The sequence below is a fragment of the Drosophila virilis genome, unplaced genomic scaffold (assembly GCF_030788295.1).
Source record: "Drosophila virilis strain 15010-1051.87 unplaced genomic scaffold, Dvir_AGI_RSII-ME tig00002291, whole genome shotgun sequence".
NCBI classification, from domain to species: domain Eukaryota; kingdom Metazoa; phylum Arthropoda; class Insecta; order Diptera; family Drosophilidae; genus Drosophila; species Drosophila virilis.
The window spans coordinates 44,330-62,606 of NW_027212908.1; the positions used below are offsets into that span (position 1 = coordinate 44,330).

The following is an 18,277-nucleotide window of genomic DNA, read 5'->3' on the forward strand; positions in this document are numbered from 1 at the left end:
AAAAGTACTAATTCCCTAATAATACTAAATTGCTTTAACAACTTAAAACTGTCAGTGTGGCAACACTGCATAGGTGGCAACGCTACGCAATATACAGTTAGATTTGACTACATGTGCTCTGCATATACATTTTTTTTTTTTTTCCCGTCGCAACGTGGAAATCGAAAACTTTTTAACAGAGGTAAGTCGCATTTTTGCAAAAATTAATTTCTTAACATATAACTAATTATAAATATTTCTTTTTACAGATTTATGTCGAAATTGCTATCAGATTTGATAATTGCGCTCAGAGGTCGCGCTTTTCTATGCGCCAGGCGCCGCCAGCCATGTACAGGCCGCCACACAGGCGCCGACGCATTCATTTGCTGATGCGCAATAAGCCTCGCATGGGCATTTGACCGCATCCGACGACGCCTCCGCTGGCTTATTGGATTGTGCTGCCGCTTCTTATGGACACCACTATGCAGACAGGAGTCGCTGCATATAAAAGTGTCGTGCGCATGGTGTGCATTTTGGATTCCATATGGGCCACGCTCAGTCGGCCAGTTTGGACTTCTTCGAGGCCGGAGCATGGCCATTGACCATTGCAGCTCCGTCTGCAGGGGCGCCCGCACGAGTTCCGCGTGTGCTGGGAGGCAGGTACGTGCTTTTTTCCTACATTGCGGAGTCCGTCTAAATTGCCTTTTTCGTTTTTCAGGTATGGCTGCTGTGAAAAACATCGGATATGGCCCAGCCACAGCCAGTGCCTCCTGGCCGATACGCTGCTGCTGCCACTGCCGCTTGTCAGGCAGCAGCTCATCTTGGAGCGGCCCTTGCAGTCGCCTCCGAATTGACGCCATTTGGTAAGTGCATCTACGTTTTGCAGGCAGCATTAAATTCTCAACCTTTCGCTTTACAGGCGTCGATTGTCGTTGCTGCAAATCATGCTCGGTCATCGATGGCGGCCGTGATGGCCCAGGCTGCCCCCGCACAGGCACCAGCTGCATTTCCAGCTTCTCAGGGGGGCCAGGCTCCATCAGCTGCTGCGTCGTTGGACATCTGTCAACCAGGCGCTCCACAATGAGCCCAGGCATATCCAGTGGCAACTGCTCGGAATTTGTATTGTTTTGCCGCCGCTCAGGAAGCGAATCAGGCTGCAGTTGCTGCTGCATCGTTGGATGGACATAGTTATGCCACCGCGGAGAAAGCGGGCCGGGCTCAGTCTCAGGCTGCAACGAGGGATGTAGATCGTTTTGCCGCCGCAGGGAGAGCGGGCCAGGCTGTACTATATAGACCAGCGAGGGATATAAGTTATTTTGCCGCCGCATGGAGAGCGGGCCAGGCTGTACTGAGTGTACCAACGAGGGATTCAATTCAGCCTTCTTCTGCAGGTAAGTTGACAAGAACAATTCAAATTCATCATTATCAAAATCACTATCATTATCATTGTTTACATTGTTAGTATTAGTAGCATTTGTATTGTTAGTGCTGCTGCCGCATAGCCGCTCTAGTTGCAATTCATCGGTATCTATAGCCGATTGTATTATGGCCCCTGGGGCCGGCTCTGCCGTCCGTATTAGTTCCTGATGCTGCCGCTGCAGGTGTTTCGTGCTGCAGCTCAGGTAGAATTAGCCATTGTATCTGTGGTGGCTGGTTGTCGATTAGCAGCATTAAGTTTTCGCGAGTTATTGTGCCCGCTTTAAGTTTGCGACGAAGCATGTTTATTGTGCATTCATCAAAGCGTTTTGGTGGCCCCATAGCTCGCCTCTGTTCCCACTCGGCAAGCATAGCGGCCCTCCTTTCAGCCTCTTGCTCATCTTCTTCTAGCTGCAGCAGCGTTGGCAACCTCTCCTCAGCTACCTCTCTCTGCTGTGTTAACTGCTGCTGCCGTAGTGGCGCCATGCATCTATCCAATTGCTCCGTGTACCTGGGCCTTAGTAGCCGCACTGGTATAAATGGCTCTAGTATCAGTTTCCGAGCTTCAATGTTCGGATGACAGCTTAGTGACTTCGCAAATCTATCGCTAGCCAACTGATATACTTCATCTACGCTTTTTATCCCATACGTATCCCTCAACGTCTGATTCCTTGTATACCAACTGGCATTCATGCATGCCCGCAAGATTTTATTCTGCATTGTTTCTATCCTTTTTATTTGCGAATTTGATACCAGTGCTCCCCATACAGGAAGCGCATATTGCCATATAGGTGCGATCAGCTGCTTATATACCACAGCCTTGCAATTTCTAGCTAGCCTACTATTTTTTCCCAGCAACCAGTCCAGCTTTTTGTGTACTCCACGCAGCCTTATGCAAAGCTGAGTTATGTGTATATTCAGTGTCAGTTTTCTATCCAATACTAAGCCCAAGTATCGGTGCCGCCCGTTATTTTCGATCGTTTGTCCATTTATCATTGGACACAGCCTTACTAGTGTTGCATCCAGCCTCCGCATGCTAAACATTACATGCGCTGTTTTGCTACTATTTATCTTTATGCACCATTTCTCTGCCCAACGCATCAAATGTATTAAGTATTTTTCATTTAGATTCACTGCCTCCAATATATTTTGGGATGCACACATAACTATTGTGTCATCAGCATATGTTGACAGCTGCATCTTATTGGGTTCGAACGATGCATATTCTTTCATTACAAGTCTAGGTAGTGGCATGTCTGAAGAAAATATTGTATATAGTATAGGCCCGAGCACACTGCCCTGGGGTACGCCTGCACACACTTTTCCAGGCCTTGACTTTATGCCGTCGTTGCATTTTACAATAAATATTCGCTCAGCCAAGTAGCTTTCCAGCACGTTGTACAGTGCAAGTGGTAGCAATTTTATTAATTTTACTAATAGCCCAGCGTGCCATACACGGTCAAACGCTTCGCTGATATCAATAAATACAGCCGAGCAATATTGTCGCTTCTCGTAAGCATTCAATATATATTGAGTCACACGGGCCAGCTGCTGCTCGGTACCATGGTCTTTTCTGAACCCAAATTGGTGGCTTGGTATAGCATTTGCAAACTCTTTGCATTCGAATAGCCTATTCAGCAGCAGTTTCTCAAACAATTTTGAGAAACCTGCTAGTAGACTAATTGGTCTATATGACGATATCTCTCCTGTACTTTTACCAGGCTTTAATATCATACTGATCTCTGCACATTTCCATTGCCTAGGAAAAAACCCATACCTCAATATACAATTGAATATAAGTACTAAGTATATAACCGCCTTCTCAGGCAACGATTTAATAACCCTATTGTCAATATTGTCCATGCCAGGAGACTTATTTAACTCTAGCATATCTATCTCTAGCATAGTCTCGCTAACACTTATCGGACGAAATGGCAGAACGGACATATTATCTGTATTCTCTTCGAATTGCTCCAGCTTTTTTCGCTTTAGCTCTAATAGCTCATCTGCAATCAGGTTACGCACAACCTGTGTATTTGTCAGATTTGGTGTGAAGCGTTTCTCCAAATGACATGCAAACGCTTCAGCCTTCTCCTCATTACTTCGTGTCCACGTTATATTGCCGTTTCTCCTACAACTACTGCCACTAGCTTATTGAGTCACACGGGCCAGCTGCTGCTCGGTACCATGGTCTTTTCTGAACCCAAATTGGTGGCTTGGTATAGCATTTGCAAACTCTTTGCATTCGAATAGCCTATTCAGCAGCAGTTTCTCAAACAATTTTGAGAAACCTGCTAGTAGACTAATTGGTCTATATGACGATATCTCTCCTGTACTTTTACCAGGCTTTAATATCATACTGATCTCTGCACATTTCCATTGCCTAGGAAAAAACCCATACCTCAATATACAATTGAATATAAGTACTAAGTATATAACCGCCTTCTCAGGCAACGATTTAATAACCCTATTGTCAATATTGTCCATGCCAGGAGACTTATTTAACTCTAGCATATCTATCTCTAGCATAGTCTCGCTAACACTTATCGGACGAAATGGCAGAACGGACATATTATCTGTATTCTCTTCGAATTGCTCCAGCTTTTTTCGCTTTAGCTCTAATAGCTCATCTGCAATCAGGTTACGCACAACCTGTGTATTTGTCAGATTTGGTGTGAAGCGTTTCTCCAAATGACATGCAAACGCTTCAGCCTTCTCCTCATTACTTCGTGTCCACGTTATATTGCCGTTTCTCCTACAACTACTGCCACTAGCTATCTCTAACTTTAGCGGCCAATTTGGTTGCGGCTGCCTTTTCAAATTATTTGTTAGCCTCCATAATTTTTGCATTTTATAGCGATCCTGAACATCAATCTGCTTCAATAACTCATTCATAGTATTCACTTTTGACAGACATAGCTCTTTCTTTAGCCGATTTTGTACTTGTCTATACATTTTTCTTGCATTCGGACAACGCAAAAGCATTAATTGCCTTTTATATACCTGCTTCATCTTTATCAGCCCTCGTAAGTGCCCATTAAGCCTATATTGTCCGCTATTCGTTCGTCGGTACAGTTTATCCTGCCCATGCCGTTGTTCTCGTATTGAGTCTGCTGCTGCCTCATATATATTCTTATTTAAGATGTCAACAGCGTCCTCTATATCGGCGCCTGATCTTATCTCAATGTTTAGCAATATGCGTCGATTTAAGTACTCTTGGAACTTTTTTATGTTCGCATTCACTGGCAGCAATATTTTACGATTTCCTTTCATCATATTAGCAACATTTAGCCCTTCTATGCCCATTTCAATATGAACAGGCAAGTGGTCCGAATCTAAGTCTGTCGTCGTATACGTTCTTAGTCGCGCATTTTGTAGTCCGCCATATACGGCAAAGTCAATTGCCGACGGCATTTTCCGCCTGTCATATGGATAGTGAGTGGCACCGCCGGTAGCTAGGATATTATAGCGCCTATTCTTGTGTACGCTATCCATTAGCGCCTTCCCGCGTTTGCATCCTCGTATATTGCCCCACCAGGTATGCTTAGCGTTCCAATCCCCACATAGCATAAAGCCAGATGAGCCATTGCATCCATCGTCTATGTGTTTGAATAGCCTGCTAAATTGCTCTGAAGACCATTTAGGCTGTGGTGGGCAGTATATAGCTGCAATTATTATTCTATTTTTATTCCTCTCGCTACTCATCAAGGCAATTGGAGCACACTGCATAAAATTTTCCGATATTGGCTGCAAAGCGATATGCTTAATATCATTTTTAACTAAGATTGCTACACCTCCACTTTTGTAGTTATCTGGATGGGTAGCAAAGTATGTGAGGTACCCATTAATCTTCAAAGCATTCGAGCTAATAATTGTATTTGCGCTAGTATTAATACGAGTCTCTATTATCATCATTATATCAATTTTGTGGCGTTGGATAAACAGTTCTAATTCTAGTAACTTATTCCCCACCCCTGCAGCATTCCAGTAGGCAATCCTAAAGGGGCTGCCTACCTGATTGCCGCTATATGCATCTAAGTTGCTATTAGTGGTAGAAGTTGTATTCAAATTATTAGGGCTACTATTCAGATTATTCATTATTATTCGTGTCATTGGCTTCATACATAGTGTGGCTGCCTGCCATTTGACAATCGCTATCAATAGGTCTATTTTCTACAATGGTACTATTCTGTATAGGCATGGGCATATGTAATGGTTGGGCATTTTTAAACGTATTGGCGACAAATTTAAATAATACATTTAGTAAATTATCAATCTTTTTACCCATCTCCTCGACGATATTGGCGTTCCGCTCCAACGCTCTCATAAGCGGACAATCAATCTGCGGAGTTTGGTGTTGCTGCTGTTGTTGTGATTGCTCGTTGTGTGTTTAGTTGAGTGCATCCGAGCACAATATATGTCAGCAGTGGAATGAAATTCCTCCGTGACTTGTTTTATTCTTTTCCATTACTTTCACTTTAGCAACATATAAGAACATTATTTGGCAACATTGTATCCTAACTCTATAAACATGTTGTTAGACACATAGAATGTGTCTGTATTGAACTTACGTACTAAATACAATAAATACTTATACTAAAATACTAAAAGACTAAAAGTACTAATTCCCTAATAATACTAAATTGCTTTAACAACTTAAAACTGTCAGTGTGGCAACACTGCATAGGTGGCAACGCTACGCAATATACAGTTAGATTTGACTACATGTGCTCTGCATATACATTTTTTTTTTTTTCCCCGTCGCAACGTGGAAATCGAAAACTTTTTAACAGAGGTAAGTCGCATTTTTGCAAAAATTAATTTCTTAACATATAACTAATTATAAATATTTCTTTTTACAGATTTATGTCGAAATTGCTATCAGATTTGATAATTGCGCTCAGAGGTCGCGCTTTTCTATGCGCCAGGCGCCGCCAGCCATGTACAGGCCGCCACACAGGCGCCGACGCATTCATTTGCTGATGCGCAATAAGCCTCGCATGGGCATTTGACCGCATCCGACGACGCCTCCGCTGGCTTATTGGATTGTGCTGCCGCTTCTTATGGACACCACTATGCAGACAGGAGTCGCTGCATATAAAAGTGTCGTGCGCATGGTGTGCATTTTGGATTCCATATGGGCCACGCTCAGTCGGCCAGTTTGGACTTCTTCGAGGCCGGAGCATGGCCATTGACCATTGCAGCTCCGTCTGCAGGGGCGCCCGCACGAGTTCCGCGTGTGCTGGGAGGCAGGTACGTGCTTTTTTCCTACATTGCGGAGTCCGTCTAAATTGCCTTTTTCGTTTTTCAGGTATGGCTGCTGTGAAAAACATCGGATATGGCCCAGCCACAGCCAGTGCCTCCTGGCCGATACGCTGCTGCTGCCACTGCCGCTTGTCAGGCAGCAGCTCATCTTGGAGCGGCCCTTGCAGTCGCCTCCGAATTGACGCCATTTGGTAAGTGCATCTACGTTTTGCAGGCAGCATTAAATTCTCAACCTTTCGCTTTACAGGCGTCGATTGTCGTTGCTGCAAATCATGCTCGGTCATCGATGGCGGCCGTGATGGCCCAGGCTGCCCCCGCACAGGCACCAGCTGCATTTCCAGCTTCTCAGGGGGGCCAGGCTCCATCAGCTGCTGCGTCGTTGGACATCTGTCAACCAGGCGCTCCACAATGAGCCCAGGCATATCCAGTGGCAACTGCTCGGAATTTGTATTGTTTTGCCGCCGCTCAGGAAGCGAATCAGGCTGCAGTTGCTGCTGCATCGTTGGATGGACATAGTTATGCCACCGCGGAGAAAGCGGGCCGGGCTCAGTCTCAGGCTGCAACGAGGGATGTAGATCGTTTTGCCGCCGCAGGGAGAGCGGGCCAGGCTGTACTATATAGACCAGCGAGGGATATAAGTTATTTTGCCGCCGCATGGAGAGCGGGCCAGGCTGTACTGAGTGTACCAACGAGGGATTCAATTCAGCCTTCTTCTGCAGGTAAGTTGACAAGAACAATTCAAATTCATCATTATCAAAATCACTATCATTATCATTGTTTACATTGTTAGTATTAGTAGCATTTGTGTTGTTAGTGCTGCTGCCGCATAGCCGTTGGCCATGCTGCATTTGCAGCTCATTTGTATTCAGCTGCACTGACTCATTGTCTGCGAGCCGCTGCTGCATTTCAATTTGAATATTATTTCCTGCAATAATGAGCGCTTCATCCATCTCCTGTCCCAGTGCCTGCTCCAACATATCAAGGCTGCGCTCTAGTTGCAATTCATCGGTATCTATAGCCGATTGTATTATGGCCCCTGGGGCCGGCTCTGCCGTCCGTATTAGTTCCTGATGCTGCCGCTGCAGGTGTTCGTGCTGCAGCTCAGGTAGAATTAGCCATTGTATCTGTGGTGGCTGGTTGTCGATTAGCAGCATTAAGTTTTCGCGAGTTATTGTGCCCGCTTTAAGTTTGCGACGAAGCATGTTTATTGTGCATTCATCAAAGCGTTTTGGTGGCCCCATAGCTCGCCTCTGTTCCCACTCGGCAAGCATAGCGGCCCTCCTTTCAGCCTCTTGCTCATCTTCTTCTAGCTGCAGCAGCGTTGGCAACCTCTCCTCAGCTACCTCTCTCTGCTGTGTTAACTGCTGCTGCCGTAGTGGCGCCATGCATCTATCCAATTGCTCCGTGTACCTGGGCCTTAGTAGCCGCACTGGTATAAATGGCTCTAGTATCAGTTTCCGAGCTTCAATGTTCGGATGACAGCTTAGTGACTTCGCAAATCTATCGCTAGCCAACTGATATACTTCATCTACGCTTTTTATCCCATACGTATCCCTCAACGTCTGATTCCTTGTATACCAACTGGCATTCATGCATGCCCGCAAGATTTTATTCTGCATTGTTTCTATCCTTTTTATTTGCGAATTTGATACCAGTGCTCCCCATACAGGAAGCGCATATTGCCATATAGGTGCGATCAGCTGCTTATATACCACAGCCTTGCAATTTCTAGCTAGCCTACTATTTTTTCCCAGCAACCAGTCCAGCTTTTTGTGTACTCCACGCAGCCTTATGCAAAGCTGAGTTATGTGTATATTCAGTGTCAGTTTTCTATCCAATACTAAGCCCAAGTATCGGTGCCGCCCGTTATTTTCGATCGTTTGTCCATTTATCATTGGACACAGCCTTACTAGTGTTGCATCCAGCCTCCGCGTGCTAAACATTACATGCGCTGTTTTGCTACTATTTATCTTTATGCACCATTTCTCTGCCCAACGCATCAAATGTATTAAGTATTTTTCATTTAGATTCACTGCCTCCAATATATTTTGGGATGCACACATAACTATTGTGTCATCAGCATATGTTGACAGCTGCATCTTATTGGGTTCGAACGATGCATATTCTTTCATTACAAGTCTAGGTAGTGGCATGTCTGAAGAAAATATTGTATATAGTATAGGCCCGAGCACACTGCCCTGGGGTACGCCTGCACACACTTTTCCAGGCCTTGACTTTATGCCGTCGTTGCATTTTACAATAAATATTCGCTCAGCCAAGTAGCTTTCCAGCACGTTGTACAGTGCAAGTGGTAGCAATTTTATTAATTTTACTAATAGCCCAGCGTGCCATACACGGTCAAACGCTTCGCTGATATCAATAAATACAGCCGAGCAATATTGTCGCTTCTCGTAAGCATTCAATATATATTGAGTCACACGGGCCAGCTGCTGCTCGGTACCATGGTCTTTTCTGAACCCAAATTGGTGGCTTGGTATAGCATTTGCAAACTCTTTGCATTCGAATAGCCTATTCAGCAGCAGTTTCTCAAACAATTTTGAGAAACCTGCTAGTAGACTAATTGGTCTATATGACGATATCTCTCCTGTACTTTTACCAGGCTTTAATATCATACTGATCTCTGCACATTTCCATTGCCTAGGAAAAAACCCATACCTCAATATACAATTGAATATAAGTACTAAGTATATAACCGCCTTCTCAGGCAACGATTTAATAACCCTATTGTCAATATTGTCCATGCCAGGAGACTTATTTAACTCTAGCATATCTATCTCTAGCATAGTCTCGCTAACACTTATCGGACGAAATGGCAGAACGGACATATTATCTGTATTCTCTTCGAATTGCTCCAGCTTTTTTCGCTTTAGCTCTAATAGCTCATCTGCAATCAGGTTACGCACAACCTGTGTATTTGTCAGATTTGGTGTGAAGCGTTTCTCCAAATGACATGCAAACGCTTCAGCCTTCTCCTCATTACTTCGTGTCCACGTTATATTGCCGTTTCTCCTACAACTACTGCCACTAGCTATCTCTAACTTTAGCGGCCAATTTGGTTGCGGCTGCCTTTTCAAATTATTTGTTAGCCTCCATAATTTTTGCATTTTATAGCGATCCTGAACATCAATCTGCTTCAATAACTCATTCATAGTATTCACTTTTGACAGACATAGCTCTTTCTTTAGCCGATTTTGTACTTGTCTATACATTTTTCTTGCATTCGGACAACGCAAAAGCATTAATTGCCTTTTATATACCTGCTTCATCTTTATCAGCCCTCGTAAGTGCCCATTAAGCCTATATTGTCCGCTATTCGTTCGTCGGTACAGTTTATCCTGCCCATGCCGTTGTTCTCGTATTGAGTCTGCTGCTGCCTCATATATATTCTTATTTAAGATGTCAACAGCGTCCTCTATATCGGCGCCTGATCTTATCTCAATGTTTAGCAATATGCGTCGATTTAAGTACTCTTGGAACTTTTTTATGTTCGCATTCACTGGCAGCAATATTTTACGATTTCCTTTCATCATATTAGCAACATTTAGCCCTTCTATGCCCATTTCAATATGAACAGGCAAGTGGTCCGAATCTAAGTCTGTCGTCGTATACGTTCTTAGTCGCGCATTTTGTAGTCCGCCATATACGGCAAAGTCAATTGCCGACGGCATTTTCCGCCTGTCATATGGATAGTGAGTGGCACCGCCGGTAGCTAGGATATTATAGCGCCTATTCTTGTGTACGCTATCCATTAGCGCCTTCCCGCGTTTGCATCCTCGTATATTGCCCCACCAGGTATGCTTAGCGTTCCAATCCCCACATAGCATAAAGCCAGATGAGCCATTGCATCCATCGTCTATGTGTTTGAATAGCCTGCTAAATTGCTCTGAAGACCATTTAGGCTGTGGTGGGCAGTATATAGCTGCAATTATTATTCTATTTTTATTCCTCTCGCTACTCATCAAGGCAATTGGAGCACACTGCATAAAATTTTCCGATATTGGCTGCAAAGCGATATGCTTAATATCATTTTTAACTAAGATTGCTACACCTCCACTTTTGTAGTTATCTGGATGGGTAGCAAAGTATGTGAGGTACCCATTAATCTTCAAAGCATTCGAGCTAATAATTGTATTTGCGCTAGTATTAATACGAGTCTCTATTATCATCATTATATCAATTTTGTGGCGTTGGATAAACAGTTCTAATTCTAGTAACTTATTCCCCACCCCTGCAGCATTCCAGTAGGCAATCCTAAAGGGGCTGCCTACCTGATTGCCGCTATATGCATCTAAGTTGCTATTAGTGGTAGAAGTTGTATTCAAATTATTAGGGCTACTATTCAGATTATTCATTATTATTCGTGTCATTGGCTTCATACATAGTGTGGCTGCCTGCCATTTGACAATCGCTATCAATAGGTCTATTTTCTACAATGGTACTATTCTGTATAGGCATGGGCATATGTAATGGTTGGGCATTTTTAAACGTATTGGCGACAAATTTAAATAATACATTTAGTAAATTATCAATCTTTTTACCCATCTCCTCGACGATATTGGCGTTCCGCTCCAACGCTCTCATAAGCGGACAATCAATCTGCGGAGTTTGGTGTTGCTGCTGTTGTTGTGATTGCTCGTTGTGTGTTGGCACCTGTACAATTCGCGTGGGCTGTTGTTGTTGTTGTTGGGTTTGTTGACTTGGGAAGCGCTGCTGTTGGTTTTGGATACGCTGCTGCTGGTTTTGGTTGCGCTGCTGCTGCTGAGGATGGCGCTGCTCTTGATGGCGCTGCTGGATTTGGCGATAGTGTTCCTGTTGCTGCCACGGATGTTGTTGTTGCTGCCGTTTTTGCTGCTGCTCCATACGAAGCTGCTCCTGTAGCTTTTCAAGATGCCTTGATGCAGGATTACGGATTTTAACACCACCAACACCACGGGCTACTTGGCTGTATGTCATACTTTTTGTGTTTGGATTTGTATTCGGGTTTGATCTCTGCTGAGACGCCTGCTGCCGTATTGGAGACTCCGGCTGACGTTGCTGCTGCTTTGGAGGCTTTTGTTGCACCGTACCGTTGACTTGCATATTGTTCGGCAGCCGTTGCTGTTGTACGTTTCGTTGTCGCTGTGTGTTATCATCGTTGCATTGCTGTTGTTGCTGATTTACTACTTGTTGCCGTTGTTGTTGTTGCTGTTGCTGCTGCTGCTGTACGAGCATATTGACTGTATTTCGTTGCTGCTGCTGTTGCTGCTTTTTTTGTTGCCGGCCACGAATACGATTTATGTTTATTAAACTTTGCGCATGTTTGAATACAGCGCATCCTTTGTAACTGGCAATGTGCCCCTCTCCACAGTTGGCGCATTTAGCAATTGTGTCCCTATCCTTGGCACACATTGTTGTTGGGTGCTCACCGGCACATTTAAGGCAGACAAATGGCCGACGGCAATAGTTTTTGCTGTGACCAAATGCCTGACACCTATGACACTGTACTGGGTCAGCACTTTTATGTTGTCTTTCCACAGCGACATGCTGATTACCTAATTCGTTTAATTTACATATTTTTGTATGACCACCATCCACTCTTGGCTCAATCTCTATTTCAAATATGTTCAATGGCTTGCCACTAAATCGATGCTTCATGACGTTAACGTATCTGACAACATAACCCAATTCTCCCAATTGGGTACGCAACCAGTCGCATGGAGTCGAACTGTGCAAATGTTTTAATATAACCCTGTAGCCACGCTCACTTCTCGGCTGGTGTGTGTGCATAGGTATATTTTCTGTATTTAATAAGCCCAATATGGCGTTATATGTGCTGACATCTTTACATTGTACTCTAATCCCGTCACCCTGGGTACATTTTGTTGTAAATTTATTGACGCCCTGTGCGTTATTTAATTTCTCCATTAGTGGCTGGATTTCTTTTACATTGGGCACAAAAAGTGTTGGAATTTTAATACTTTGACCTAACTGCGGTTGCGCTTCCTGAACTTCACTAGCTACCTGCTTGCCGCCTATTTGCTGCTCTGTTGCTTCATCATCCGAAATAATTACCTCCGAATATCCATCACTACTGGTGTTGGCATCAATGTCCATGTTCATGTTGCCTTCCTCCCCACCGGGCATGGCATTTTTGGCTAAATTATTTTTTGGTCTTGCAATATTGTATAATCTAACAATAGGCTGCAAGTTAGATTGCATTGCATTTTGCAAATTATTAGGGCCAAGAGAGCTAGCAGCGCGCATTACTTTACGCTGCTGCTTCATTGGCATAGTCACTCTACGCTTAGCGCCATTTATTTTTGCCGCCATTGTCACCTTAGCAGCATCACGCAAGCGACCACTTGTTGTTCCTGTTGCACATTCACTTAGCGTTGGCGCCAATTTTTGCGCGTCACCTTCTAGGTTAGCTATGACATTTGCGCTAGTGGTTGTTCTTGTACTTGTTGTAGTTGCTGCCCCTGTTGACTCAGGCAGAAATGGCGGATCATTTAGCGGCACTTCTGCCGCGAGAATTGGCGTCTGTTGCTGTTGTTGCACTTGCTGGCAAGTAGATCCTGTAGTTGTTGTTGCTGCTCCCACCGCTCTTCTCTCAATTCCAACTATAGCATTTGTCCAGTTAGTGTCCTCATCGCTATCACAGAACATATGAGAAAGCGCCGTCTCAGAGAATGCTGAGGTAGCACTTTCGCAAGTTAAGATAGTCTCATCAGAAATATCACCCTGTATTTCACTTCTCTCTGTTGTGCGCTTCACATTTTCACCTGCACTTGTATTAGTGACGCCAGCGGCTGCCATATTTGCCGGCACATAACCAAGACGTTTGGCCTCATTATGCACACGATTTATATCCTCAGATTGCACCTGCACAATCCCAGGATCTCTATTTAGCCACTCCTCAGAGGGCTTTCCACTTTTATTTGCATTGTGTTCCATATTTACTAGTTGATTCGATAGCGCATTTCCATTTTATATGCGCACAATATATATTTTATATGCCGAGTATGTGTGTTTGTGTGCCACATAAATTGCACTTGCACTGTACGAGCGCAATGTCTTTATTTGATTTTAATTTCTTTTTGGTTTGGTTTTGGTTTAATTGACTTTTTATTTATTTATTTTATTTTATTTTATTTATTTTTTTTTTTTTTTTTGTTTTAAATAGATGAGTGCGTCCGAGCGCAATCAAGCCTTTCGGTTTTTTAAGTTGAGTTTTTTTTTTTTTAATTTAAGTTTTAAGTTAATTTTTTTTAGTTAGTTTTTTATTATATTTTTAGTTTTTTAGTTTAGTTGAGTGCATCCGAGCACAATATATGTCAGCAGTGGAATGAAATTCCTCCGTGACTTGTTTTATTCTTTTCCATTACTTTCACTTTAGCAACATATAAGAACATTATTTGGCAACATTGTATCCTAACTCTATAAACATGTTGTTAGACACATAGAATGTGTCTGTATTGAACTTACGTACTAAATACAATAAATACTTATACTAAAATACTAAAAGACTAAAAGTACTAATTCCCTAATAATACTAAATTGCTTTAACAACTTAAAACTGTCAGTGTGGCAACACTGCATAGGTGGCAACGCTACGCAATATACAGTTAGATTTGACTACATGTGCTCTGCATATACATTTTTTTTTTTTTTTCCCGTCGCAACGTGGAAATCGAAAACTTTTTAACAGAGGTAAGTCGCATTTTTGCAAAAATTAATTTCTTAACATATAACTAATTATAAATATTTCTTTTTACAGATTTATGTCGAAATTGCTATCAGATTTGATAATTGCGCTCAGAGGTCGCGCTTTTCTATGCGCCAGGCGCCGCCAGCCATGTACAGGCCGCCACACAGGCGCCGACGAATTCATTTGCTGATGCGCAATAAGCCTCGCATGGGCATTTGACCGCATCCGACGACGCCTCCGCTGGCTTATTGGATTGTGCTGCCGCTTCTTATGGACACCACTATGCAGACAGGAGTCGCTGCATATAAAAGTGTCGTGCACATGGTGTGCATTTTGGATTCCATATGGGCCACGCTCAGTCGGCCAGTTTGGACTTCTTCGAGGCCGGAGCATGGCCATTGACCATTGCAGCTCCGTCTGCAGGGGCGCCCGCACGAGTTCCGCGTGTGCTGGGAGGCAGGTACGTGCTTTTTTCCTACATTGCGGAGTCCGTCTAAATTGCCTTTTTCGTTTTTCAGGTATGGCTGCTGTGAAAAACATCGGATATGGCCCAGCCACAGCCAGTGCCTCCTGGCCGATACGCTGCTGCTGCCACTGCCGCTTGTCAGGCAGCAGCTCATCTTGGAGCGGCCCTTGCAGTCGCCTCCGAATTGACGCCATTTGGTAAGTGCATCTACGTTTTGCAGGCAGCATTAAATTCTCAACCTTTCGCTTTACAGGCGTCGATTGTCGTTGCTGCAAATCATGCTCGGTCATCGATGGCGGCCGTGATGGCCCAGGCTGCCCCCGCACAGGCACCAGCTGCATTTCCAGCTTCTCAGGGGGGCCAGGCTCCATCAGCTGCTGCGTCGTTGGACATCTGTCAACCAGGCGCTCCACAATGAGCCCAGGCAAATCCAGTGGCAACTGCTCGGAATTTGTATTGTTTTGCCGCCGCTCAGGAAGCGAATCAGGCTGCAGTTGCTGCTGCATCGTTGGATGGACATAGTTATGCCACCGCGGAGAAAGCGGGCCGGGCTCAGTCTCAGGCTGCAACGAGGGATGTAGATCGTTTTGCCGCCGCAGGGAGAGCGGGCCAGGCTGTACTATATAGACCAGCGAGGGATATAAGTTATTTTGCCGCCGCATGGAGAGCGGGCCAGGCTGTACTGAGTGTACCAACGAGGGATTCAATTCAGCCTTCTTCTGCAGGTAAGTTGACAAGAACAATTCAAATTCATCATTATCAAAATCACTATCATTATCATTGTTTACATTGTTAGTATTAGTAGCATTTGTATTGTTAGTGCTGCTGCCGCATAGCCGTTGGCCATGCTGCATTTGCAGCTCATTTGTATTCAGCTGCACTGACTCATTGTCTGCGAGCCGCTGCTGCATTTCAATTTGAATATTATTTCCTGCAATAATGAGCGCTTCATCCATCTCCTGTCCCAGTGCCTGCTCCAACATATCAAGGCTGCGCTCTAGTTGCAATTCATCGGTATCTATAGCCGATTGTATTATGGCCCCTGGGGCCGGCTCTGCCGTCCGTATTAGTTCCTGATGCTGCCGCTGCAGGTGTTCGTGCTGCAGCTCAGGTAGAATTAGCCATTGTATCTGTGGTGGCTGGTTGTCGATTAGCAGCATTAAGTTTTCGCGAGTTATTGTGCCCGCTTTAAGTTTGCGACGAAGCATGTTTATTGTGCATTCATCAAAGCGTTTTGGTGGCCCCATAGCTCGCCTCTGTTCCCACTCGGCAAGCATAGCGGCCCTCCTTTCAGCCTCTTGCTCATCTTCTTCTAGCTGCAGCAGCGTTGGCAACCTCTCCTCAGCTACCTTTTTTTTTGTTTACCGTTCGACACAAGGGAACAAACGCAATGTCGGTCTGGATTCCAGAGCCCAGCTCCATGCCTGGTTGACAGACAGAGAAGTGGGGACTGGGATCCAGACTGTTTTTTTTATTCATTTAATACCCAGAGTATTTACAATGAATTAAGTGACATGTTATATACAAATCAAGTGAAGTTGCCCAGCCTTGGCATGGGGATTGCTGTCAAATTATTATTTGAGGACTGGGAAAATTCCCAATTGTCTGGAAGCCACCCAGTCTGATAGCCGTTGCATCTGAATAAGCTGGAGTCTCCAGCGTGACCACTGTTGATCCTGTCGCCAGATGCCATTAGTATGGGTGCTTGAGAAACGAAGCATCAAGGCCTTTTTCCATTGTATGGGATGTCGCAGTCTAAATTTCTGTAAGTAGGCAACCCTTTGACAACGAGTTGTATGGAGCCATCTGAGTGGTTCGTTAGCGTAACGCGATCTTTGCTTTATCTGCCTTTCAGCCATTCGCAATTGGATGAGTTGCCGTGTCCTGCAAATAGTCCTAGTCTTAGGCCCTCGCTGTGGTACTAGTACATAGAGGTTGGCTGCCATAATGAATAGTGTAGCAAGTGTGCACATGGTGTTGCACACTGCTTCATGATTCGCACCGGTGGCCACGTCCCGCTGCGTCTGTGGATTTGGATGCGAGCTTGGTGTCTCTGGACTGGGAGGAATGAGGGCTCCTGGCCTTGTAGGGGCAGCGAGAGTTGAGCACAGCTGCATATGAGACGGGCTGCTTCGTTCATCCTGGAGGTTGTTGGGCTGCACCATTGTTTGACTCAGCAGTTCTTGTATGTCAAATACAAGGTAGTATCTGAGGCTGGGTGGGCGTTGGAGCGGACCTGACTGCCCTTGAGAAGGTAGCTCCTGCTGCTGGACCTGCTGTGATCGCTGCTGCTGTGCTAGGCGACCCAGAGGTAGGTGTTTCCGAAGCATTTCAGCGTATCTTCTTCTGACACCTAGGTGACGTTGTGGGAGTCTTGCTTTAAGGGCAATATTTTTGGCTTCTTCGTTGCTGTGGTTGCTGAGCCGAGCCCAGTACCTGGAGCAAGCATCCTGGTACACTTTTTCCACCGGCACGACCTTCAGATCAGTGTGGATGCTTTGGTTCCGCACGTACCAAGGTGCTCCAGCAATGGTTCGCAATATCTTATTTTGCGCAACTTGAATACGTTCAAATTGGCCTTCGCATAGAAGTGATCCCCAGACCGGAAGTGCGAACTGCCATATTGGGGCTATGAGCTGCTTATAAAGTGTTACCTTGCATTTTAATGGCAGCTTGCTCCTTTCTGATATTAACCAGTGCAGCTTTTTGGCCCTGTCTCTAATCCTGGCGACAATGGTGGTGACGTGGCTGCTCAAAAGAAGCTTTTTATCGACTTGTACTCCCAGGTATGAGATCCTTTCTTCTGTGGTAAGCCGTTGATCCAAAATTCTTGGGGAAAGAATTGGCATCTGCAAGTTTCTCCAAGTGTGCATTATGTGCTTGGTTTTGGTAATGTTGATGCTAATGCTCCACTTTTGTGTCCATGTTGTTATGGTGGTAAGGAACAAATCCAAATTGGCAATGGCATCTTCTTGCGAGTTTGCCGATGACAAGATGGCCGTGTCATCTGCATAAGTTGCCAGCATCAGTTTATGACGTAGCGGTGCAGGTAGGGGCATGTCGGATGTGTATAGGGTGTACAATACAGGCCCTAGAACACTACCCTGCGGAACGCCGGCGCAGATTTCTTTTAGGCTGGAACGTGTACCTCCACAGCAGTCCACAATGAATGTGCGTTCGCTTAGATAGCTGTTCATAACTCGGTAGAGGACTTCCGGCAATAGTTGTTTGAGCTTGAATCGCAGTCCGTCATGCCAGACACGATCAAACGCCTCCTGTATGTCCATATAGACCGCAGAGCAGTATTTATTGTCCTCATACGCTTCTAGTATAAACTGCGTAACTCGACCCAGTTGTTGTTCAGCAGCATGCTCACGTCTGAAACCGAATTGGTGGCTCGGAATTGCATTGATGATGTTCTCCAATTGGAACATCCGGCGCAG

The 18,277-nt window shown here is 44.8% G+C and overlaps 3 protein-coding genes across 7 annotated transcripts; 2 read left to right on the forward strand and 1 right to left on the reverse strand.

Moving 5' to 3' along the window:
• The first annotated feature begins 157 nt into the window (after positions 1–157).
• Positions 158–1,432, forward strand: LOC138911726 (uncharacterized). 3 transcript variants are annotated; one of them, XM_070211112.1, is made up of 4 exons: positions 159–181; positions 249–639; positions 698–842; positions 899–1,432. In XM_070211112.1, exons 2-3 carry the CDS (start codon positions 524–526, stop codon positions 831–833), a joined length of 252 nt encoding a protein of 83 aa, XP_070067213.1. In that variant the 5' UTR covers positions 159–181; positions 249–523; the 3' UTR covers positions 834–842; positions 899–1,432. The 3 variants fall into 3 exon arrangements, with proteins under 3 accessions (XP_070067211.1, XP_070067213.1, XP_070067212.1); XM_070211110.1 differs by having other exon boundaries at positions 158–181; positions 249–842; XM_070211111.1 differs by having other exon boundaries at positions 698–1,432.
• Positions 1,433–6,167: 4,735 nt separating this feature from the next.
• On the forward strand, positions 6,168–14,331 carry LOC138911719 (uncharacterized). Of its 3 annotated transcripts, XM_070211103.1 has the most exons (5): positions 6,169–6,190; positions 6,258–6,648; positions 6,707–6,851; positions 6,908–7,379; positions 13,844–14,331. In XM_070211103.1, exons 2-3 carry the CDS (start codon positions 6,533–6,535, stop codon positions 6,840–6,842), a joined length of 252 nt encoding a protein of 83 aa, XP_070067204.1. In that variant the 5' UTR covers positions 6,169–6,190; positions 6,258–6,532; the 3' UTR covers positions 6,843–6,851; positions 6,908–7,379; positions 13,844–14,331. The 3 variants fall into 3 exon arrangements, with proteins under 3 accessions (XP_070067202.1, XP_070067204.1, XP_070067203.1); XM_070211101.1 differs by having other exon boundaries at positions 6,168–6,190; positions 6,258–6,851; XM_070211102.1 differs by having other exon boundaries at positions 6,707–7,379.
• Positions 11,026–11,892, reverse strand: LOC138911724 (nuclear transcription factor Y subunit beta-like). Its single transcript, XM_070211107.1, has one exon. The coding sequence runs from the start codon at positions 11,890–11,892 to the stop codon at positions 11,026–11,028; it is 867 nt and encodes a 288-aa protein (XP_070067208.1).
• Positions 14,332–18,277: the final 3,946 nt, after the last annotated feature.

What these genes read in the sequence shown, in the direction of transcription:
- LOC138911719 (XM_070211101.1), top strand. Translation starts at nt 6,734, where the DNA reads ATGGCCCAGCCACAGCCAGTGCCTCCTGGCCGATACGCTGCTGCTGCC. An exon ending in CTCCGAATTGACGCCATTTG is followed by an intron (nt 6,852 to 6,907) that starts GTAAGTGCATCT and finishes TTCGCTTTACAG; the next exon opens with GCGTCGATTGTCGTTGCTGC.
- LOC138911724 (XM_070211107.1), bottom strand. Translation starts at nt 11,892, where the DNA reads ATGCTCGTACAGCAGCAGCAGCAACAGCAACAACAACAACGGCAACAA.
- LOC138911726 (XM_070211110.1), top strand. Translation starts at nt 725, where the DNA reads ATGGCCCAGCCACAGCCAGTGCCTCCTGGCCGATACGCTGCTGCTGCC. An exon ending in CTCCGAATTGACGCCATTTG is followed by an intron (nt 843 to 898) that starts GTAAGTGCATCT and finishes TTCGCTTTACAG; the next exon opens with GCGTCGATTGTCGTTGCTGC.